The 24,960-nt window shown below is 39.6% G+C and overlaps 1 protein-coding gene across 1 annotated transcript in view; it reads left to right on the forward strand.

Annotated features, from left to right (window-relative positions):
- The window catches only part of LOC124549987 (transcription elongation regulator 1), a 250,239-nt gene that overhangs the window by 92,709 nt on the left and 132,570 nt on the right, over positions 1-24,960 (forward strand). Inside the window, exons 6-10 of the mRNA XM_047125278.1 lie at positions 6,765-7,102; positions 8,717-8,849; positions 10,182-10,579; positions 14,721-14,890; positions 24,176-24,447. Of these exons, the coding sequence (XP_046981234.1) occupies positions 6,765-7,102; positions 8,717-8,849; positions 10,182-10,579; positions 14,721-14,890; positions 24,176-24,447 (1,311 nt within the window). The remainder of the gene's footprint in view (positions 1-6,764; positions 7,103-8,716; positions 8,850-10,181; positions 10,580-14,720; positions 14,891-24,175; positions 24,448-24,960) is intronic.

Here is a 24,960-nt window from a genome sequence, read left to right on the forward strand (position 1 = left end):
TCGATAGACACACAAACAAACACAAACACACACACAAAATTCAAGCTTTCGCAACAAACTGTTGCCTCATCAGGAAAGAGGGAAGGAGAGGGGAAGACGAAAGGAAGTGGGTTTTAAGGGAGAGGGTAAGGAGTCATTCCAATCCCGGGAGCGGAAAGACTTAACCTTAGGGGGAAAAAAGGACAGGTATACACACGCACATATCCATCCACACATACAGACACAAGCTTGTGTCATCTTTGTTTTTATATATATATATATATATATATATATATATATATATATATATATATGTGTGTGTGGTTATAATAGAGGGAAACATTCCACGTAGGAAATATATATCTAAAAACAAGGATGATGTGACTTACCAAATGAAAGTGCTGGCAGGTCGGCAGACACACAAACAAACACACAAAATTCAAGCTTTCGCAACAAACTGTTGCCTATCGACCTGCCAGCACTTTCGTTCGGTAAGTCACATCATATATATATATCTAAAAAGAAAGATGATGAAACTTACCAAACAAAAGCGCTGGCAGGTCGATAGACACACAAACAAACACAAACATACACACAAAATTCTAGCTTTCGCAACCAATGGTTGCCTCGTCAGGAAAGAGGGAAGGAGAAGGAAAGACAAAAGGATATGGGTTTTAAGGGAGAGGGTAAGGAGTCATTCCAATCCCGGGAGCGGAAAGACTTACCTTAGGGGGAAAAAAGGACAGGTATACACTCGCACACACACACATATCCATCCACACATACACAGACACAAGCAGACATTTGTAAAGGCAAAGAGTTTGGGCAGAGATGTCAGTCGGGGCGGATGTACAGAGGCAAAGATGAAGTTGAAAGACAGGTGGGGTATGAGCGGCGGCAAATTGAAATTAGAAATTAGCGGAGATTGAGGCCTGGCGGATAGCGAGAAGAAAGGATATGCTGAAGGGCAAGTTCCCATCTCCGGAGTTCTGACAGGTTGGTGTTAGTGGGAAGTATCCAGATAACCCGGACGGTGTAACACTGTGCCAAGATGTGCTGGCCGTGCACCAAGGCATGTTTAGCCACAGGGTGATCCTCATTACCAACAAACACTGTCTGCCTGTGTCCATTCATGCGAATGGACAGTTTGTTGCTGGTCATTCCCACATAGAACGCTTCACAGTGTAGGCAGGTCAGTTGGTAAATCACGTGGGTGCTTTCACACGTGGCTCTGCCTTTGATCGTGTACACCTTCCGGGTTACAGGACTGGAATAGGTGGTGGTGGGAGGGTGCATGGGACAGGTTTTACACCGGGGGCGGTTACAGGGGTAGGAGCCAGAGGGTAGGGAAGGTGGTTTGGGGATTTCATAGGGATGAACTAAGAGGTTGCGAAGGTTAGGTGGACGGCGGAAAGACACTCTTGGTGGAGTGGGGAGGATTTCATGAAGGATGGATCTCATTTCAGGGCAGGATTTGAGGAAGTCGTATCCCTGCTGGAGAGCCACATTCAGAATCTGATCCAGTCCCGGAAAGTATCCTGTCACAAGTGGGGCACTTTTGGGGTTCTTCTGTGGAAGGTTCCGGGTTTGAGGAGATGAGGATGTGGCTCTGGTTATTTGCTTCTGTACCAGGTCGGGAGGGTAGTTACGGGACGCAAAAGCTGTTTTTAGGTTGTTGGTGTAATGGTTCAAGGATTCCGGACTGGACCTTCCACAGAAGAACCCCAAAAGTGCCCCACTTGTGACAGGATACTTTCCGGGACTGGATCAGATTCTGAATGTGGCTCTCCAGCAGGGATACGACTTCCTCAAATCCTGCCCTGAAATGAGATCCATCCTTCATGAAATCCTCCCCACTCCACCAAGAGTGTCTTTCCGCCGTCCACCTAACCTTCGCAACCTCTTAGTTCATCCCTATGAAATCCCCAAACCACCTTCCCTACCCTCTGGCTCCTACCCCTGTAACCGCCCCCGGTGTAAAACCTGTCCCATGCACCCTCCCACCACCACCTATTCCAGTCCTGTAACCCGGAAGGTGTACACGATCAAAGGCAGAGCCACGTGTGAAAGCACCCACGTGATTTACCAACTGACCTGCCTACACTGTGAAGCGTTCTATGTGGGAATGACCAGCAACAAACTGTCCATTCGCATGAATGGACACAGGCAGACAGTGTTTGTTGGTAATGAGGATCACCCTGTGGCTAAACATGCCTTGGTGCACGGCCAGCACATCTTGGCACAGTGTTACACCGTCCGGGTTATCTGGATACTTCCCACTAACACCAACCTGTCAGAACTCCGGAGATGGGAACTTGCCCTTCAGCATATCCTTTCTTCTCGCTATCCGCCAGGCCTCAATCTCCGCTAATTTCTAATTTCAATTTGCCGCCGCTCATACCCCACCTGTCTTTCAACTTCATCTTTGCCTCTGTACATCCGCCCCGACTGACATCTCTGCCCAAACTCTTTGCCTTTACAAATGTCTGCTTGTGTCTGTGTATGTGTGGATGGATATGTGTGTGTGTGCGAGTGTATACCTGTCCTTTTTTCCCCCTAAGGTAAGTCTTTCCGCTCCCGGGATTGGAATGACTCCTTACCCTCTCCCTTAAAACCCATATCCTTTTGTCTTTCCTTCTCCTTCCCTCTTTCCTGACGAGGCAACCATTGGTTGCGAAAGCTAGAATTTTGTGTGTATGTTTGTGTTTGTTTGTGTGTCTATCGACCTGCCAGCGCTTTTGTTTGGTAAGTTTCATCATCTTTCTTTTTAGATATATTTTTCCCACGTGGAATGTTTCCCTCTATTATATTCATATATATATATATATATATATATATATATATATATAAATACAAAGATGAGGTGACTTACCGAACAAAAACGTGTTCAGCGTTTTTGTTCGGTAAGTCACCTCATCTTTGTATTTATATATAATTTTTCCCACGTGGAATGTTTCCTTCCATTATATTGATATATATATATATATATATATATATATATATATATATATATATATATATATATATTCCCGGCAATCAGTTGCAACAATTATGCATATAATAAGTTGTTGAAAGTCGTTTGTCGTGGAAAAACTGGCGACTTCGAACATCGTTATGTTTTCCGCAAACAAAGTTGTATTTCACAAATGTTATTAATTGTCTTCATAATGTTAACCACGTATAGTTAACGGAAGATGTAGAAACGATATTCCGAAACGAATACGTATAGTGTAAGTCAAACGTTCGAATTAGAATAGAAACCTCACGAACACAAATTTGCTGTGGCAGGTATGAAATATAAACTCCGTTACTCGCTCGTTACACTTGAAGGACAGATGTTGATTGGGCCGAAACGAGCCGCCGCATATCAGCGTAGTTGCTTGCTAACTTCGAAAGAAGGTAGATGCAGTCCCTAGCGCAACTTATAACATCGTCGAAAATCAGTGCGGACGTGAGAGCTTTGGTACACCCTGTTAAACAAACGGAAAAATGGAGGCGGTACAATAACAAAAGCGCTGACAGGTCGATAGACACACACACAAACAAACAAACGAACAAACAAACAAACATCTATCGACCTGCCAGCGCTTTTGTATGGTAAGTTTCATCATCTTTCTTTTTAGATATATATATATATATATATATATATATAATAGAGGGAAACATTCCACGTGGCTCCTACCCCTGTAACCGCCCCCGGTGTAAAACCTGTCCCATGCACCCTCCCACCACCACCTATTCCAGTCCTGTAACCCGGAAGGTGTACACGATCAAAGGCAGAGCCACGTGTGAAAGCACCCACGTGATTTACCAACTGACCTGCCTACACTGTGAAGCGTTCTATGTGGGAATGACCAGCAACAAACTGTCCATTCGCATGAATGGACACAGGCAGACAGTGTTTGTTGGTAATGAGGATCACCCTGTGGCTAAACATGCCTTGGTGCACGGCCAGCACATCTTGGCACAGTGTTACACCGTCCGGGTTATCTGGATACTTCCCACTAACACCAACCTGTCAGAACTCCGGAGATGGGAACTTGCCCTTCAGCATATCCTTTCTTCTCGCTATCCGCCAGGCCTCAATCTCCGCTAAGTTCTAATTTCAATTTGCCGCCGCTCATACCTCACCTGTCTTTCAACTTCATCTTTGCCTCTGTACATCCGCCCCGACTGACATCTCTGCCCAAACTCTTTGCCTTTACAAATGTCTGCTTGTGTCTGTGTATGTGTGGATGGATATGTGTGTGTGTGCGAGTGTATACCTGTCCTTTTTTCCCCCTAAGGTAAGTCTTTCCGCTCCCGGGATTGGAATGACTCCTTACCCTCTCCCTTGAAACCCATATCCTTTTGTCTTTCCTTCTCCTTCCCTCTTTCCTGACGAGGCAACCATTGGTTGCGAAAGCTAGAATTTTGTGTGTATGTTTGTGTTTGTTTGTGTGTCTATCGACCTGCCAGCGCTTTTGTTTGGTAAGTTTCATCATCTTTTTTATATATATATATATATGAATTACAAAAAGCTAATAATAATAAAAAAATGTTGCATGGCGCGAGATTCGATCCGGCGACCTTCGGATTACGAAACCGAGCGCTTACCGCTGCGCCATGACGCTGTAGAAAATTATTAATCGTAGAGAGTATTTCACCGCAACGGTTCCTTTTAACTGTCGATTTTCTCGATACGGCTGAGAAGTGCATCTTGGTGCTTTGCCACATTACACCTCTGGCCATGAACTTTTATTATGCGCAGTATGAATCGAATCTGAATTTCACAATTGGCGGCCTCCCCTTGTTAGACAAAATTTCCAGTTGGTGTAATGAATGGCAGCTAACCTTAAATGTGGAAAAATGTAAGTTAATGCGGATGAGTATGAAGATCAAACCTGTAATGTTCAGATACGGTGCTGCTAGTGCCCTACTTGACAAAGTCAAGTTGTTCAAATATCTGGGAGTAAAGCAACATGAGGTGGAATTAACATGTGAGAACTGTGATAGGGAAGGCGAATTGTCAACTTTACTTCGTTGGGAGAATTTTAGGAAAGAGCAGGTCACCTATAAAGGAAACCATATGTGGAACACTAGTGCAACCTATTCTTGATTACTACTCTAGTGTTTGGGGTTCGTACCAAGTTGGACTGAAGGAAGACATCGAAGTGATTCAGAGGCGGACTCTTAGATTTGTTGCCAGCAGGTTCGAACAATACATAAGTGTTACAGAAATGCTTCGGGAACTCAAATGGGAATCCGTGGAGGGAAGGCAACAATTTTTTCGAGAAATGCTGTTGAGAAAATTTAGAAAACCGACATTTGAAGCTTACTGCCAAATGAGTCTACTGGCACCAACATATCATTGTGTGTAAGGACCACGAAGGTAAGATACAAGAAATTAGGTTTCATATGCAGGCATATAGACAGTTTTTTTTCCCCCTCACTCTATTTGCGAGTGGAAGAGAAAAGGAAATGACATGACTAGTACTGGTACACGGTACCCTCTGCCATGCACCGACCGTATGGTGGTTTGTGGAGTATTGATGTAGATGTAGAAAAATCGTGATATTCTTAAATACATAAGAAGTACGTTAGTCTCATTGATCCCTTTGACATGATGTGGGGATAATGTAATTTCAGTGAGGGGTCTGTGAATATGTGCAAGTTGTTTTCATTGTCATTGGCGGCATGTAACTGAATGTATGTATTTTATATGACATAATCCTAGTCCCAAACAGACACGTCAGTTCCACAACTGAACTTCAATAGTGTAATCATTCACAAACTTTTCTTGAGAATTCAACAAGTACATTATGACTCTACCTGCTCATAACGTACACGGCATAGGAAGAAACAAGTGGTGCCATAGTGTCTGCCCTACTAGGGACCAGACATGGCACTCATGAAAAATTTGATGGCTGCAAGAAAGAATTTAACCCTTCTTTCTTTCTCTTTTAAAAGATAGTGTATCAACCAGAACTGCTAGCTTTAGTTCATGGATGACTGAATGTAATGAATGTGTCCTGTATGAGAGAATGAAGTGAGAGTCAAGAATTGAAAACACGTATACTAGTAAAGAGTCACATAGAGGGAATAAAACAAATGAAGTGTGTTTGAGTTAACATTTAATAGAGTAGAATACATTTTTGGCTGTAAATGGAGAGAAAAATAATATCATTTACCATACTTTTTCTTTAAAGTATGGGTGTGATCTTTGAATTGCGTTTAAACACACACTTAATGTACACTGTTGTTTCATCCAGGCAAAATGCTTAGTTTGTGATTGTAACAAACTGTATCTGAAACAGAGGTCAAATATCCTGATTTGGATTTAATGTAGTATTTGTTTCCCTATTAAAGAAAGTCACTCATTTATGTGCCAGTAACTGAATTACCAAATGGAAGTCCTGAATATTCAAAGTTGTTTTCAAACATATCATGTTAGTCTGTCAAATATAAAGGGAATTAATGTGAGCTTCAAAATAGAGAAGCCTGAGACTGGAAATGAGTATTGGTATTGAATTCCCTAAATAAAACTTTGTCAGCACATAAACTACTAAGAACTTCCCAATTGTGGTGTAATAGTGAAACTGAGGTATACAATAACTACATCACAAATTCTTTTCATAATTTGAATTTTTTCTGTAAAGTTGATAGTTACAATGTTAATTTTATTATACGTAGCTTGGTTTTGAATATGTAGTTGTATTAGAATAACTTCTATTCCTTGTGCTTACAATTTGTTTCCAAATCTACATGCTACTGTCAGCTCACTACATTGAGTGATATCTTTGCAGTGGGAGCTATGCCAAATACGATGCAACCACCTCCAGGTATGATGCAAGGTCCTCCACCTGGCATGCCACCTCCGTTCGGAGGCCCACCTCCACCACATTTTGGTGGACCACCTCCATTTGCCATGCCTCCACCAGGATTTCCAGGTCCTCCAGGTTATGGCCCTCCTGGTTTTGGTGGAATGCCTCCACCAGGACCTGCGTGGGGACCACCTCAAATGGGTATGGGACCACCACCTCACCAACAACCGCCTCCTATGGCAGCTGCCCCAATGGCTCCTGGAATGGGGCCGCCACCACCCCATGCTATGGTGCCTCCAATGGCCGATGATCTTTCACAGGTAAGAATGCATAACTAGGTATGCATCGCTACCTTGTGATATTTCATGAGAAATGTGTGTGTGTGTGTGTGTGTGTGTGTGTGTGTGTGTTCTGTTTGACTCTGACTGGCTGTACTTAGCCTTGATTTCGCCTCCAAGAGATCAAGAACGTTTTTTCAGCTGTTTGACTCTGGCCAGCTTCACTTGGTGTTGGTTTCACTTCCAAGAGATCGAGCTTTTCAGTATGAAAAATAATTTGCAGCTGTTATTTAAACTGTTGAAAATTCTTACTGTAAAAATTTTGGGATACTGTAGGTGTTAAATTTATGCATCTTCTTGTAAATTTAAATTTAATACAAAATTATAGTGCTTCATTCAAAATGAGACTGAAGATTTTCCACAAAAGATTAATGAAAAAATGATGGTTCCAGAACTTGAGTCTCACAACTTAAGTGTCGCAGTTCATTTGAATAACCCTTTGATCAAACACCAAACACAGTGAATTCTGAAAACAGATATTTATACAGTTGCCTGCATCCGTAACCTGTTGTCTGTAATTGTGTTTTACTGAAAATTACAGAGCAGAACAAACTCTGAACCAAGTAACAAAACACTCTTTCGCATTAGAACCAAAAGTGATACAGTAACCACGATGACAAAACAAAGCAAAGGTATAATTTTGTAATATCGCAGAACGTGGCTGTGTACAGAATGAACATATGTCTCTGGTGCGTTCACATTGCGAATATATGAATAGTGAAAATAAGGCACTCAATATAACAAGTTGACTCTTGTTATATCATCATATTTGATGCTCCTTGTGATTGCATTTTTAAATGTTTGGGTTAACTTTACTTATTATTTGCCTGTAAGTACTCTGTATCCCTAAGAAGCTGGTGAACTTCAATAGCAAATGTAATGTCCATTGCTGCTTTGAATTAAAATTAAATACTTCCACCATTTGTGCATCACCACCTTTTCATTTGGAAATTGGTAAGTTAGATGACTAAAGTTTCATTATGTATAGACCTCTTACTCATATATGATCCAACTTCATTTATTATTTTCTCCTTTTTGTTAAATCATCAACAATTAGATTTACTCTCTGTCATCAGTTCAGTAGCTTAACTTCTTCAATTAATATTCAGTAACTTTTCTTAATGATCATCTCTTCGGTTTGTTATCTGCATCTCGGCACAACTCAAACTGTACGTGTAAATAGTTGTCATTACTGAGAGCGCTCGCCAACTTGCTACTGTACGTGTAAATAGTTGTCATTACTGAGAGCGCTCGCCAACTTGCTGTTGGTTGGCATGTTTGTTTCCTGATAACCTCTCATTCACTTTTAAAATTAATAAAATTAGTTTAATAACCTCTTGTTGACTTTTAAAATTAATAAAAATATTTTATTCATTTGGTCACTTCACTGAAGTGTATGTGTGTGTGTGTGTGTGTGTGTGTGTGTGTGTGTGTGTGTGTGTGTGTGTAAGAGAGTAATTGTACTACATACTCTCATATTCATTTGTTGTGATAAGTCTGTGCATAAATACAATTGTGGAGATCAGTTGTATGTGTGTTACAATGATTGATCTGGCATGTTTTGACTGTACATTGCTTATGTTTGTACCGTTCTAGATTGACCCTGAAATAGTAGCTCGAGCTTCAGAGTGGACTGAACACAAGGCTCCAGATGGTCGTTCATACTATTACAATGCTAAAGCAGGGGAGAGTGTATGGGAGAAACCACAAGTTCTTAAGGATTTAGAAAGTAAGTTAAAGAATAGAACATAAGTTAAAGAATAGAACATACTTTAATAATCTTTCAGTCAAGATTTATCACACAAACTTCACTGAAATCCCCTTTGATAATTAGTTACTTGGCCGTGGTTAGCAGTTAGCATCTTACAGAATTTATAACATTTCTACCTTCCCTGGATGGATTTGTTATCGGACACTGCTGGAAAGACATTAAAATACTGCCACAGTTTTTGTGCAGTATTTTTTGATGTGTCCCTTTTATTCTGTTAATATTACAGATTTATAAAATACTGTAAACAGGTAACAGCAAAAGATTTGTGGGTATTCATGAAATTAATTACCTCATGACAGAAGTGAAAGTTTTTAGAGATGCTCTCATTAAACTTACCAATTCATGCCTCACTTTCAAAAATCTTTTTTGTATTCTAAGGATGTCTTCTGTGAGCTTAGATAAAATTTTGGTATTCTGCACATTTATGTTGTATGTAAATAAGCTTCTTGCAAGCCCCAAGTTGAATTTCTGCACAGAGGACAGCTGTGAACACCTTACTAATTATGACAATTCACTGTGTGTATTATGTATATTATAGGTGTTGCATGGGAAAGATTTTAAAGAAATTACAAGATTGCTTAAGTAAGAATGACAATCTTTTGTTTAATTTGAACAAAAATCATGCACACCTTTTAAAGGTGCACAGAGTATTTGGGGGCGAATGAAGTTATATCATTTAAGAATGGCAGTGTTTGCATATGCACATGGTGTTCAGTGTGTGTTCTTGTGGTGAGACAGAAGTTTGTGTGCAGTTTTTGTGACTGTATGTTAAATATACACTCCTGTGTCACCCACATTTTGATTCATATGCATGACATTTAAAAATTTTGATTGATCATTACCTCTTTTATACTGAAAAATTGTACTTTTGCAGTAGTACTTAACAGTCTGATGAAAAGGAACGTGTTGTGAAAGTACACTAAAACAAGTTCATGTTGATTACATAGCAAACAATATGCTGTTTTTTCAAATTAAACTTTAATAATGTTGCATTAGTTGGTCTGGTGATGCTATCATGAGCATGGCTGTATCTTATATGCTATATTTTTTTAGGTAGTATTCTTCACATATTCTTCACAACACAGTGAAAATTTTCATTAAGATTACATATAACCCCCCCCCCCCCCCCCCCCACTCTCTCTCTCTCTCTCTCTCTCTCTCTCTCTCTCTCTCTCTCTCTCTCTCTCTCTCTCTCTCCTCCCCCCCCCCCCCCCCCTCCATGCATTAAATAATACTGTAAAATTTGTTATTTTTAAATTGTGTTGTCAGTTGAATTTATTACTATTACAGCAGCAAAATTAGCAGCAGCGCAGGGTGTCTCAACAGTGGCTAGTCCTGCAGCAAATGCAGGTCCACTTCCGGTACCTGCTGCTGCAGTGGCTGCAGCTGCTGCTGCAGCAGCAGCAGCAGCAGCTGCTGCTGTTGTGCCAGCGACTGCTGTGCCTGCTCCAGTTGTGACCACTGTGGCTGCAACTCCAGTTGTGGCTCCTGTTGCTGCACCAACAAACTCTGTGGCTGCAGCAAATGCTGTTCCAGCTGTGGTTGCTGCAGCCCCTGCAACTGATCATGCCACTCCAGAACAGACTGATGCAGAAGCAGAAGCAACTCCAAAAGCTGCAGCTACTGCTGCAGCAGTGCAGGCGTCAGACACTGGTGCTTCTACTCAGCAGACAGCTGTCAATGGAGAGGTAATGACTTCGTCTGTTCAGAGGATGTTTGCAGTGGCTGGTAACTGTGTGTAATGAATTAAAGGGCTAAAGAAAATAATATTAACATCCAGTTGTAAACAACTTTTTTTGAACAGTGTGTTATTAATGTATATAGCACTAATATGGCTTTTTCTTTCTCGTGGTACAACATTCATATGTTCTCTAATTATGTTGATCATTTTTGTATTGATGTAATCTGCCATCATGTCTGCCTTTTAAAACCTCTAATAGAACAACACTGGTGTGCCAGTAACAATTAGGTTGGAAGTGGAGGTGGGCAGTTCTGCAGCTAGGAAATTTGATACATGATAGATATCAACTGCATTCCAAGAGATAAGAAAATACCGAGACTACAATCTAATGGTAGATGGGTAGGCGGCATTCGATAACATGCAAGGACAACATGGCTGTTGGTTTGGGTGGACATGGTTCAAATCCATGTTCAGCTTACCATATTTAGGTTCTCTATGATTCCCTAAATTTCTTCAGACAAGTTCCAACTTAATATTCATTATGGCACTTGAGAATACTGTCGATCTTATGCCTTCATGAGCTTAATAAGCTTTTACCCTAATTTCACAGCTCAATTCCAGTACCAAAACATTATATGTGGTTTTTTATATGTAGAATCAAGGCTTTAATATTTGTGCCAATCAAAACTCCGCTTAGTCCCTCTCTTTGTCCCATAGTGCCTGCTTCCAGTCTCCTTGCATCTAATGTAGACAATACTCTGTGTCATTACCTCATGGACTTGACTCTTCTGCAGTGGAGTGTCACATGTCTCATTGATTCATTGATACAAATTCTTATACATAATCCAATTGCCTTCAGTCTAATATTAAGAAAAAGACCTTGTTGTTGCATGAAGTATGTAGACAATACATTCATCATATGGCAGCCAGGGGAAGCAGAGCTACATAGATTTCATTAGCAACTCAGCAGCTTGCGTAAAACACACTTCATACTAGAAATATAGAATAACAGAACAATTTCATTCCTAGGTGTTAAATTATACACGTGGACTCGGTGCGTTGGTGCCAAACCAGTTGTGGCCAGTTGAATGGCAGGCTAAAGATATTTGCAGTGTAATGCAGTAGCCATGGGACACCCAAAAAATGCATACATTTGTCCACCAGAAAAGTTCAGAAATTGGTATAATGCAAACATTTCTGACATGACAGGTTAGGTGGTGGAGGTTTTTAACAGTGGCCGTATCAAATGCTGCTGGAGGTCTGGCCTGAACTACCTCATTCATGACATTGTTAACCTAAACATTCAGTTACGTGGCAGCAGTTACGGAGTTCCTTGTGTTGTGCTTTGCTTGTTGTTTTCTTTTCTAATTTTGAAATGAGAAAAAAGTCCGATCCATGTCCACCACGTTTGATTACAACCCTCACAGCACCGGAAGGCATCGGCGATCTCTAAGACTGTGTGTCAGTTCTGCTTTTTCAGAAATGTGGAACAGTACCATAGGCTGACTCTCCTGTGAGAGGAAGGCAGAGATTTTTCTGTACCCTGCCTCTGTCTTCTCTGGCAGTTGAAATTCTGTCCGTTTACACTTGTGGCTGGCTGACAGTTTATATATCGCATCTGCACTGTGCACTATAGCGACTGAAAAACAAAACCTGTCAGTGTACAGTTGCACCGAAATTCTGCATCTAATGTATGAATAGTTATTTTTGGGTTTACTCGTACCCTACGTGCTGTGTGTGTTCTATCCGTAATGTTAAGTATGGGTTGCATGACTATGAATGCCAACAAAAGGCTAAAATTAATCCTATGGGGGCATTATAACTATTGTATTGGGTGGGAAAGAGGAGTATCAAGAAACATCTTGTTAGAGCAGCACTCATTTTACTGGTGGGAAAATGCTGCTCCTCCTCAACAGAAACAATCTTTTGTCGAGAGCTTAAATATAGTCAAAAGAAGAAAACAGACCATTTTAAGGAAAAAGATTATTTTGCTGAAGCAACCATTTCTTTCGAAAAGATCCACAATTACCACTTCCTTTTTTAACAGTGAGTTTCAGAATACTGAGGTTTCATTTTCAGGGACTTAGTGTGACAGTCCTTCAAATTTGTATGTATAATTATTTACAAAAAAGGATGTAAATTTTGCCAAAAATAAATGCTAAATTTACAGGTCCTTAGTAGTAAGAATACACAGTGAGCTATGAACCTCAGTGAAGATAATAAGAGGAAGAGAAGAATCTATTCCTGTTGCTGACTTGGGTGAGAGGCATCAGCAACAATGGAAGAATTTAAGAAGTATTCCAGAGTCCTCAAGCTCATAGGCCCATGAAGGATTCCATAGATGCTGTCTACACTGCAGGCGTTTGCAATCTGCTTTGTTAATGTCTAAGCTGGTGAAACCAGGCGAGCAGTTAGCACTCATTCAGAACATGAATGATATATGTGGATGGGGTAGCACACCAGATCATTTGTAGCTGTCCACCACAAGAACTGTCACATTTGTTGGTTTTCCAGAAACTTGTGTGGTTGCTCAGTGGCTGTGGATGCAGCAGCAGAAAATAAGACAATTAAAATAAACACTGCAACAACAAGAACAGGGAGGATTGCTATAAGTTACCAACGATCTGACTGCCAATGAGCCCAGTCCAACGAGCTACACACGTTCGTCAGCCGGCAGCTCCTCGAGATCTGGGTTCATCAGTATAAACAAGTGGCCACAAGAGAACTGCTGTGGGACCTTGATGTATTGTTGCAGTCAGACACAATCCCTTGGTACAAGCTCACAATTTGCTGTTGCCTGTCAGCCACCTACTAGAGGAACACATGCCTTAGCCTATCATACATCAACTCTATCTTAGGCATTTGTGCAATGACATACCCATATGTGATGTCAGTAGTCACCTGTCATCCAAAATAAGATGGTATCTCAAGGGAAGCCTATACCCAGAATACAGCAGTTCAGTCACTCTGAAGAGGATCTCAGCACAGACCGTTGAAATGTCGGTTGTGTAGTTGTTTGTGTTTTGTCTACTGATAGAATTGTCCATTACTTAATTTTTAGTGGAGTTTTTTATTCATGCCCAGGCAAACAAGGATTCCTAGTTGTAGCAAGAGAGATTGGTCCGTAACATTTAGATTTAAGAAAGCACTTGCCGACAAGTGTTAAAGAGGTTCAGAAGTGTGTGCCAAATACCTTTGGGATGGTTATTGGTTCTAATTAAGAAGCATCGATTATTATAATCTTCTCAAAGTTTTGTGCAGTGAGTCTATTGTCACGCATTCAGAAGCTGTTAGTCTTGACCAATATATTTATTAATTTTATGCTGTCTCGCGCATTTCAGTCTTAAGCCATTCTCAAAGGCTCTGCAAGAGAAAATACAAGGAAGGATGTCAGGAAAAAAACATTGGTACAGTTGCGCAAAACGTACTTTGTACCAACAGAAGTAGTAAGCATTAAGTGGAAAACATAGATAAAATACATGAAATGCACATCATAAAAAGCTAAGAGAAGTAGAACATCCCAACATATATATAACATGTTCTTAGGTAAAGCAAACCTGAGTTTGTCAAGCATGGGTACAAAGTTTCTGGTCTGTATCATTTGATGACCTCTGAATGACAGTTGACTCACTGTGCACGTTGAAGCATTAAGTGAAGAAGCCAGAAATTTCATATCCATGTTAACAAATTCCGATTTGTTCTACCTAAGAATGTGTTACAGATATTTTGGTGAGTTCTATTTCCCCATGTTTTTTATGATGTGCATTTAATGTATTTTATCAATGTTTTACCTTATTGTGTGTTTCTGTTGTGGATACTTCTAGAGTGGCATAAGGCTGAAATGCATAAGCCAGTATAAAATTAATAAATGCAGTGGTGAAGACTGGTATCAGTTGGAGGTCTTGTCTCATTCCCATTTTTCAGTTGTTTTTATTAATGCCAGTTATCCACAGTCTTGAAGTGTATGTTGCTGACAGAAGCCAATCGTTTTTCTTCTGCATCAGAACGAGACTGCAGAGATGTATTTTGCCTTCATTAATTTAGTATAAAATACTTTACATTGAAGTGTAGCAGTGTGCGCATGCTTCTCTGCTCGTTTCTTGAGTACGGTAGACATCATCCTGATGATATATTGTCTCAAATTTCAGGTTGATGGGGAAGATGAAAAGAAACTAGAAGAGAAAACAGCAGAAGAAAAGGCAGAAGAAGAAGCTGCTAGAAAGAAACGTGAAGAGGAGGAAGAAAAAGCTAAAGAATTACAAAGGGCACAGGACAAATCACGTCCTGTCTCAAGTACACCTGTTCCAGGAACCCCTTGGTTAGTATGTGCATGTATAGAGTACAGTTTTTATGTTTTGGAAGCACATCATTCTCATTGTAGGCCTTCCCTTTATAACATCCCTTTGTGAGGGGGTTCAGCTGTGTGTTTCAACATGTACATCTAGATAGCCATCAGAATTCAGAATGATAGACTTGACACTACTAAAACACTCCTAGTGGTACTCAAAATATAATTTTTGTGAAATTAGCTATACTTTGTCTTGCAGCAGTAGTCAGCTTATTGCTGTGATTTATAAACTATGCATAAAGTCTAATGAATATTTTAAAAGGTTACGGTACAATTTATGTGCCGCCTCAGTTACGTAGAAAACCACACACGCTTAAACTATCACTCACATTGTACGTGTAACATCACAAACAAATATGTACGTAAATACTGCACCTGACAATGAGACTAAATTCTCGAAACATGTTTTGCTAAATGTAAAATTGGTGCTTTGTTTAAACCAAAAACATTTGAGCAATGCAAAGTGAGTGAAGATGCAAACAAGTCACCATACAATGAAACACACTAAATATGGTTCGATAAAGGTGTCATGATGATCACAACAATCGTAAAAATGCACATGTGCAGTAGAGTCCTTTACTGCCAAAAGTAGAGCTTGGCAGTGGCAGGACATACAGCACTAATAGTTCCAACTTTTACCAATTTAGATCCGCTGAATAGAGCACCCTGATGTCAAGAAACTTAACCACATAGCGTTTGTAACCACTACTTGACAGCCACTGTCATTTTACACCAGTTTCGTCTCCATGACATTTTTTCGTAAACCATAAATTGCAGGGAAATTATAGATATGTTGATGCAAAATTGGGTGCAAATTAACACTGTGGACATAGGAAATTTGATGGGAGCAGTAAAAAAAAAAAAATTGTAAACAGTGGGAAAACATTAATTCCAGGAATGTAGAAGTGGGGTAATACTCTATATCATAAATATACATTACATAATACCTTTTCTCGTAATTTATCGCCTATTGCTTTGTCTAAAAGTCTGATGAACATTGGAACAGAAACAGTTAGACCGAAGGGTAACACTTCAAACAGGAATGTGGTATATTTTCTTGAATCGGGAAGTAATGATATTTGCCAATAACCAGTTCTCATGTCCATCACACTGATTTATTTTGTCTCTGTAAACTTTGTCAATAACTCCTCAATGATAGGGGGTCTGTCCCTTTGTGGTTTGATTATTCTATTAACTGTTCCTACTTCAAATACTTCCACACTGATCCGTCAAGTTTTTAGACTACCAGTGGATTGTTATGACAGTTATAGAAGTTTATATAATGTTCCATATAATCATTCTCTTTATTTCCTACCTGACTGACTCATCTGTTGCTACTGTTGTTGCGTAAGGATTAACGAAAAATGTTTGTGAAGTTGTACCTTTACTGTACACGCAAAATGTTTGAGTCCTGATCTCGGGCAGAAAATATCTTTTTGTTTACACTGCACGGTTGTCATATCTGCCTTCCCTTTTATTCCAGGTCCTGAGGATTTTCTAATATTATCTACAATGTCCTCTTTACTCATTTGCTTATTATGATCGTATATGGTCATTATCAGAATTATCTAAAGTTGTTTCTGCTGTACGTGTTGTTTTTAGATTTCTGCGATGTAACTGTTTCAGAATGGAGTGTCATTAATTCCAAATCTTTCCCATAAGTTAATCTTTTATAAATTATTTCCTGAAATCTAGTAAAACTCCTTGCTCAGACAACCAGCCTGTTCGTAGAATTATAGTGATGTTTAATCCTAAAATAAGTGACACGGGGTATTCAGATGTATATTTATCGACACTAAATTTCTCAATGATTGTGGTTGTATTAGTTTGCCATTGGTTCATGTGGCTTTGTTATCTTGGCTCCATATACTGGAAATGCTCGAAAATACTGCAGTATGTTATTCTGTTCTAGAAAGTTTGGATCTGTTACGCACATATCACTACCTGAATCTAAAATGTGATTTGTTTACTGTTACATTTTGTTTATTTTACACGTGTAGTTCCGTATGACCAAATTGAGGAGCAAATCTCCAATGTCAATTTCAAACAGTGCCAATGTTGTACGCAACATCCTTTACTACCAAGCTAGTGTCAGAAGCAAACAGAAATATGTTAGAATCACTTGTAATAGTACAGGCCATATCATTTATATAAATAAGGAACAAGAGTGGCCCCAGTACTGATCCCTGGGGCACACCCCCCCCTCCCCCCATTTAACCATGACCCATTCATACCCCACATCATAGCCATTCTCAGCACTGTGGAGAATGAACTTTTGCTAAGCTATTTCCCATAATCCATAAGGGTTTAACTTCTAAAGCAATATTTTGTGATCCACACAGATGCCTAGTGTTGAAAACCTTTTATTTAATCCAGTCAGTATCTCAGAGAGAAAAGAGAATATAGTGTTTTCAGTTGTTAAACGCTTCTAAAACTGAACTTTACATTCGATAGCAAATTATATGAAATGAAATGATCACTTATCCTTGTGTACACAGCCTTTTCAGTAACTTCAGCAAACACTGATGGCATAGAAATAGGTCTAAAATTGTGCACATTATCCCTTTCTCCCTTTTTATGAAGTGGCTTTACTACTTAGTACTTCTGTTGATCAGGAAACTGATTGTTTTTAAAGGAAAAATTACAAATATGGCCACATATAGGGCTACCATGTGCAGCACTGTACTTTAATATTCTGCTAGGTACTCCATATCTGCGAGTCCTTAGTCTTCATTGATTTAATTATTGACTCAATCTCCCCCTTGTCGGTGTTACACAGGAGTATTTTAGGCATGTCATTTTCCAAGTGAGTTATATGATTCCCTGTAGATACTTAGTTTTTATTTAATTCAACAGCAATGCTCAGAAAGTGGTTATTAAATACTGTACGTATATCTGAGTTACCCGTAACGAAAATGTTTTTACTACGAACTGACTTTATATCATCGACCTTGTTCTGCTGAGAAGACAAGTCCTTCATGATTGGCCATATGGTTTAATGTTATCCTGTGAATTAGCTATACTATTTGCGTACCACATACTCTTTGCCTTCCTAACAACATTTTTACTACCTTACAATACTGTTTGTAATAGGCTACTTTGGATCAGTTGTGACTATTTCTAACATTTTGATATAATTCCCACTTTGTTCTGGATGATATCCTTATTGCATTAGTCACCCACCCAGGCTGCCTTTTACTTCTAGTACTCTGTTTAGAACATTCTAAAGGAAAGCAACTTTCAAAGAGCATGAGAAATGCATTAAGCAAAGCATTATATTTGTCATCTGTGTTGTTGACACTATAAACATCCTGCCACTCTTGTTCCTTAACAAGGTTTAAAAATCTCTCTATTGCCATTGGATTAGCTTTTCTGCATAGTTTGTAATTATGTATAATGTTTGAAACTTCCTGGCAGATTAAAACTGTGTGCTGGACCGAGACTCGGGACCTTTGCCTTTCACGGGCAAGTGCTCTACCGACTGAGCTACCCAAGCATGACTCGCGCCCCGTTCTCACAGCTTTAATTCCGCCAGTACCTCGTCTCCTAACTTCCAAACTTCACACAAGTTCTCCACAATATCCTTTCTTCCAGGAGAGCTAGTTCTGCAAGGTTCGCAGGAGAGCTTCTGTGAAGTTTGGAAGTTAGGAGACGAGGTACTGGCGAAATTAAAGCTGTGAGGACGGGGCGGGAGTTGTGCTTGGGTAGCTCAGTTTGTAGAGCACTTGGCCGCGAAAGGCAAAGGTTCCGAGTTTGAGTCTCGGTCCGGCACACAGTTTTAATCTGCCAGGAAGTTTCATATTAGCACACACTCCGCTGTAGAGTGAAAATTTCATTCTATGCATAATGTTTGTTTCGGTTCAAAAACCTTTCAGCGTTAAAATTTGTGCATCATGGTCTGAAAGGCCATTCACCCTTTTACTAACAGAAAGCCCATCTAGTGATGAAGAATGAATAAAAATATTGTCTATGGCTGTACTACTGTTCGCACTTGATACATCTACAGACGCAAATGGAATAATGTTTCTTTTACATTCATTACCACTCCCCCACTCCACAGAGGACTCCTCAAAAAACAGCCAGCTAATCTGTATTCTGGTAAAGGAAGACTCTGGAGTGTCAAATTGTTTACGTGGTGCTCAGATATACCAATAATTTCAGAGTCAACATCTATAAGCAGTTCACAATACCTCTTATATTTTGATAAAATATGCTAATTCCGTAACTACTTGGATACCAACCTCCTTTGAAGGTGATTCCTTTGTTAGAGAGACTTCTTTTAAGCAGGGATACCTAACAGCTAACTTCTATCTAAGAAGCAGCTCTAACACCAACTACTATAGTAATTTTCCCATGAGTGAGCCCACCATCACTCATAACATTGTCACCTATAAGCTTTGCCAGCCTCCCCCTCCCATACCCATTGAGGTGCAGGCCATGTCTAGTGAAACCCGATCTATTGATAGACTCATTTGGCATCACTGCAATATGAGAGTCATGCCCTCTGCCATCAGAGACTTCTCCAGCCCCTGTTAACACACCTAACAGCAGCATTAAGATGAGGCCGATCATGACGCAGAAAAAGTTGCACAGTGTGTACATTTGTGCCACCGTGAGTTGCAGTCTTTACCAGGTCACCACTTACATCACACTCCCCGTCCATATAAAAAATATTCCCGGATCTACCCACAGTCACTAGCTGATCCTCTTTTGTAAAATTCCTACATAACTCCCCTATGTTAAGTCACTTGAACCAACACTGCACTAGACGTAACAATTCTGGTGACCTGCTACTCACTTCCCAACACTTCCTGCAATTGTTGGCCAACACCTCTGCCCTGTGAACTATCTAGTTGCAGAATCTTCTTCTTTCTGTTAGAATTTGCCACTGATGAAGACTGCTGCATTTTTCCTACACCTACAGCTACAAGGGGCTCCTCTCCACTAAACTCTGACAGTTGGTCGGATCTGTTGGTTATATGCAAAGTACAACAGATATCTCTTCCTCCTAGCCGCATTCTTACCAACTGCCATTTCCCATTCCCCAGTGCACGACACCCTCCTCATCCTATCTAGTTCCTCCTCTGTGTTTTATAACTGCACCTGAAGGACAAGACTCCTGTTCCTCCATCAACTTATTTCTGCTACAAATTTTACATTTCCAGGAGAGGATCTTGCTAGAATGCCCACTGGCTTTCCCACTGTTAAATAATTTCGCCCAGCCAACTTCAAATGACTGTTTTTGTTGGTAAAGCACACTGCTGTTCATTAGATACAGCCATCTTAAATTTGAGGGTTTAGGTTGCACAGTTGTTAACACTGCAACATAGTTATCACTGCAAAATCATGGTATTTGCTCGTATGTCCATATCTTCTGCTCATAATTTTGCTTGCTTTTGTCATCATTACCTGTGCTGTTTCTTCACTAAAGTGGGCGCCTCTTGGATGGATGCCGCTGTATGATCTCCTCTTTGAGTTTTCTTCTCATAGTCCTTTCGTCTCAATGTATTATCAGACTTGAAACTTTGTTTCTGTATTTAGAGTTTTCTCGTACACTGTTTTGCAATTTCCAAAAACATGGTCACCATTTGTGAGGTTTTTTTGCCATCTTGAAGTATGCTTTTACCTTCTTCCAACTATTCCTCCCATAAAACTACTTTACTATGAAGAATAAGAAGAAGAAGAAGAAGAAGATGCTATGTGCCGTGGATACAATCTGGTTTATTGGCCAGATGACAGCTCACTCAATTTACAGCTCGGGTTACAACTTAGTCATTTCACAAGAACATCTTGCCCGATTGACTTCTGACATCAGACTCATCTCTTTCCTTTGTCCTGTATTCTTAATGTTTTGACACACCCCATGGAACTTCACCAAAGAGGAGCTTCATGGCGCAACACACAGCACTATATACTCGAGCGACTGCTTGTGATTATTAAAACTCATCAAAAGAGTGTCTGCCATCACTGCATGATGCCCGAGGAACACCTCAAACGTAAAACTCCAATCCCAACAAACCCAGATTCGTCTCAATACCTTAACTAATAATAATGCTGCTTAAACATAGCTGAATGCCAGTTATGAATTATAAACTCATTTATACTAACTGTTAAGGGTGCAGGTGTTTTACAAACCCCCGAAATATTAAGCAACATATCTGTATCTCTTAAAGAGTGAGAGTTCGTTTAGGCAAGTAAAAGCATATGTTATTACCCACACATTTTATAATCAAACAATGGAAAATACAGGATGAAATGTAACAATACTGCGAAAAGGAAAGCTGCTACACGCCATACAGCAGAGATGCTGAGTCGTAGATAGGTGCAACAAAAAGATTGTCATTTGTGTGTGTGTGTGTGTGTGTGTGTGTGTGTGTGTGTGTGTGTGTGTGTGTGTGTGGGGTCTATTTTTGACAAAGGCCTTGTTGGCTGAAAGCTTATATTGGGACAGTCTTTTTGTTGTGCCTGTATGCGACTCAGCATCTCCGCCATATGGTGAGTAGCAACTTTGCTTTTCTTAATGTTGACTTATTTTCATAATCAATGTTAATACTTGGACTAGGCTGTAAAAGTTTCAGTTAGTACTTATGTTCATATTAAGCAGGCCTGAATTTTATGGGTATGTAGACAACTTTAGTTCAATTCTTTTATCTTGGCGGCTCGCGCATGCCCGCCCGGACGCAGGAGATTGCTGCGTTGCCAGTTGCACACGACGCACGCGCCAAGAGAAGCAGCACCATAGTACGCAAGCTTGCGTTTAGGGGAGAGCGCGCAGTTTCAAGAAGTAAAGCCACCACGGCTGAATTAACTCTTTTGCTGCTACAGAGACGTGCTCCCCGCATTCCGCACTGTGCGCGATTTTGTCACTGCACTGCTGGCCCGTGCTGACACATGGTGTTCCAAATGCTTTGACACACTTATCATTCGATTCCACAAAAACTATTTGGCCCAAAAATTAGATTTTTACACATTTTCTTGATTGGTACCTTCCCCCCATAAATGACTTAATTTTGTTTCGATGTTCAACGCAGTTATTATGCAGCATTAAATATAGTAAACCATTGCACAAAACTTTGAAGAGTGTGCAGAGGTAAAAGTCCGTAGAGTATACTTTCCGTATGGTCGATTTTAGTTGCCACATTGTTGAGAATGAAATGTGGACAAGATACCTAAATTTCATATAAAATTTGATTGAAGTGCTTTAAAATAAAGCCAAACGCGCCCGGTGTAAATAAAACTTTTATTACAGTCGCGAAAGACGGAATATTTCTCAATGTTACATACGACACCTATGTGGTACTTAAATTAAATGAGATATTGTTATACAGTAAATTTTATATGAAATTTAGTTATCTTGTCCACATTTCATTCTCAACATTGTGGCAACTAAAATCGACCATACGGAAAGTATACGCTATGGACCTTAACCTCTGCAAACACTTCAATGGTTTACTACATTTAATGCTGCACAATAACTGGGTTGAGCATCGAAACAAAATTAAGTCATTTGTGGGGGGAAGGTATCAGTCAAGAAGGTGTGTAGAAATATAATTTTTGGGCCAAATAGTTTTTGTGAAATCGAATGATAAGTGTGTCAAAGCAGGGGAACACCATGTGTCTGCACAGGCGAGCAGTGCAGTGATGACAAAATGCGGGGAGCACGTGTCTGCAGCGGCGAAAGGGTTAATGAATAGACAAAGCACTAAAAATTTCAAAAAATTGCATTCAAACGAATAAAATTCATGAGGTAAGACACTTCGATATTGTTTTTAAATAAAGAAAATATTAAGGCCCACACAAGGTTTGAACTCTTCACCATCCGCTTACTAATCCAACGCATTAACCGTTACGCTACCGCAGCTCGTCCTACAAGGCAGCTCCATGAGGAGTGTAACACGTCACGCAAAATACTGACAAACACTGTTGGTATGACTATGAATTACTCACACTTCGTCGAAGTACAATAGGAAATAAACAATTACCGCTGTTCTTTACTGCGAAAAAGCGGTTCGTGAGATTGATACAAACACCTTTTGATACAAACACCTTTCCTTGCTATCGCCTGAATTAGGAGTCTTATTGCTTGTTTGGTTTAATTAATTAATAGAATATGAAGCAATTGGTATAAAGAATGCTTTTTCCAAACTTTCTATAAAAGAAAGTCTGCTATCAAGACATTGCTTTTGTTCTATTACTTTATTTATGACTGAACATTTCTAAAACTGAAGACACTCGTCTGTGCTCTGCTCTGCGGTTGAGATCTGGCATCGTCGTTCTCTGTTCATTGGCTGTCTGTGTTTTGTGATGTCAGATACGCAGAAAGAACCTAAACTCGGCCGCCAACATAAATGATGCGCACTTTAATTGTGTTCTGTGTAAAGTTACTTGTTTACTTAGTTTGAAGTATTAGTTAAGAACACCTGCTGATAGTAGCATAAGAGATAGAGTAATGGCTCTTTCCAAAGTAGCTAGTTTTCTGCTAATTGATTTAAAAAGTATTTAGAAGTCATTTTCATAATTATATGGAAATATGCCACAGTAGTCAATTGATGTATAATTTAATTCATTCTACATCCTTGAAGGCCTCTTTCCAAAATTGGGTTCATATATTTTTTTGTATTAATGATTATGCTGCAATTCCCACCCACCTCTCCCCTCTTTAAACAATTAAAGCACGATAACAGGTTTTGATTGCTTCCTACCACCATCTTCAGATTGTCCAAGTAAAAAAATGTGGTGAACATGGGGTAAAAACTTAGTCATTTGTTTGTAATCCTGTAGTTATGTGCATTCGTATTTGGGGCCAAACAACACTAACATTATTTAGTTGTAAACATCATCGTGAGCAAGCCAGGTTGTAAACCATAATCTCGCAAGATTACAGTAATATGGAAGGCGAATAGCCTGAAGCATTGGTAAAAATTGCATCATTAGCCCCATTATTTGCAATACTAGGCAGATATTGTAGTGAGAACTGTGTGTGCAACAGTTACAATAATTGCCAGCTGTTCATAGCATGGCCTGTGCAGGAGTGACATGGCTTGGCATATAAAATAGTCTTCGTCATAAAATTTTCATAAGTTGAAGAATAAAAGTGAAACGCCTAAAACTTAATCAGCTTGAAATTAAAACTAAATAATTGTTATTTTATCCATAGTGGATCTTGTTGAACTTCATGTTGAGTGCATTGAGGTGTGCAGTTGATTTGTTTTATTTTGAAATTACTAAAGCTTTACTCATCTTTTGTGTGTACAGGTGTGTGGTATGGACAGGTGATGGTAGAGTTTTTTTTTACAATCCATCCTCTCGTACATCAGTCTGGGAGCGACCAGATGAACTATCTGGTCGTGCAGATGTTGATAAAATGGTGGCCACACCTCCCGAGGCAGCAGGTGGCCCATCAGCCTCAGCATCATCAGGCTCTACTTCTAACTCAGCTGCTGGCACCAAAAGGTCTGGTTCACCAGCTAGTGATGATGCGGAGTCAACGCCATCAAAAAAGAAGAAAGATGACACTCCTACAAAAGGTAGATTTTAAGATATGTCATATGCTAACACTTTAAGAAGTTTTATTATTTACCAGTTTTGTCGTGTTAAAAATTAAATGTATTGTAATAATTTTTGTAAATACTGAGAAAGTTAGTGACTCAGCATATTGCACTACCAAATCTGTAACAAATGCAAAAAATTTTTACTGATCAAAGTAAAAATTGCTAAGATTGTGTAATACTTCTCAAATCCTTTTGAATTTGTGTTACTGAAGTCTTTCAGTTTTATTTGTAAACTTAAGTTTGTATTTTTGTAACACACACTGCCTCACTCCTTTGTCTTTGATAACAAATTCTATGTTATGACGTATGCATTGGTTGAATGAGATGTTTCAACTTACCATCTTTTCAGCACTTCCCTGCATATAATAGACAGAGACTTCAAATTCCAATTTTAAAGATTGGAAGTCATCACCATTAACAGTGTATTGTATTAAAGCATTTTCATGTTGGTTTCACATCATAACGAAAATGGTTAGTTGTGAACACTGA

Source organism: Schistocerca americana, chromosome 1 (genome assembly GCF_021461395.2).
Source record: "Schistocerca americana isolate TAMUIC-IGC-003095 chromosome 1, iqSchAmer2.1, whole genome shotgun sequence".
Classification (NCBI taxonomy): domain Eukaryota; kingdom Metazoa; phylum Arthropoda; class Insecta; order Orthoptera; family Acrididae; genus Schistocerca; species Schistocerca americana.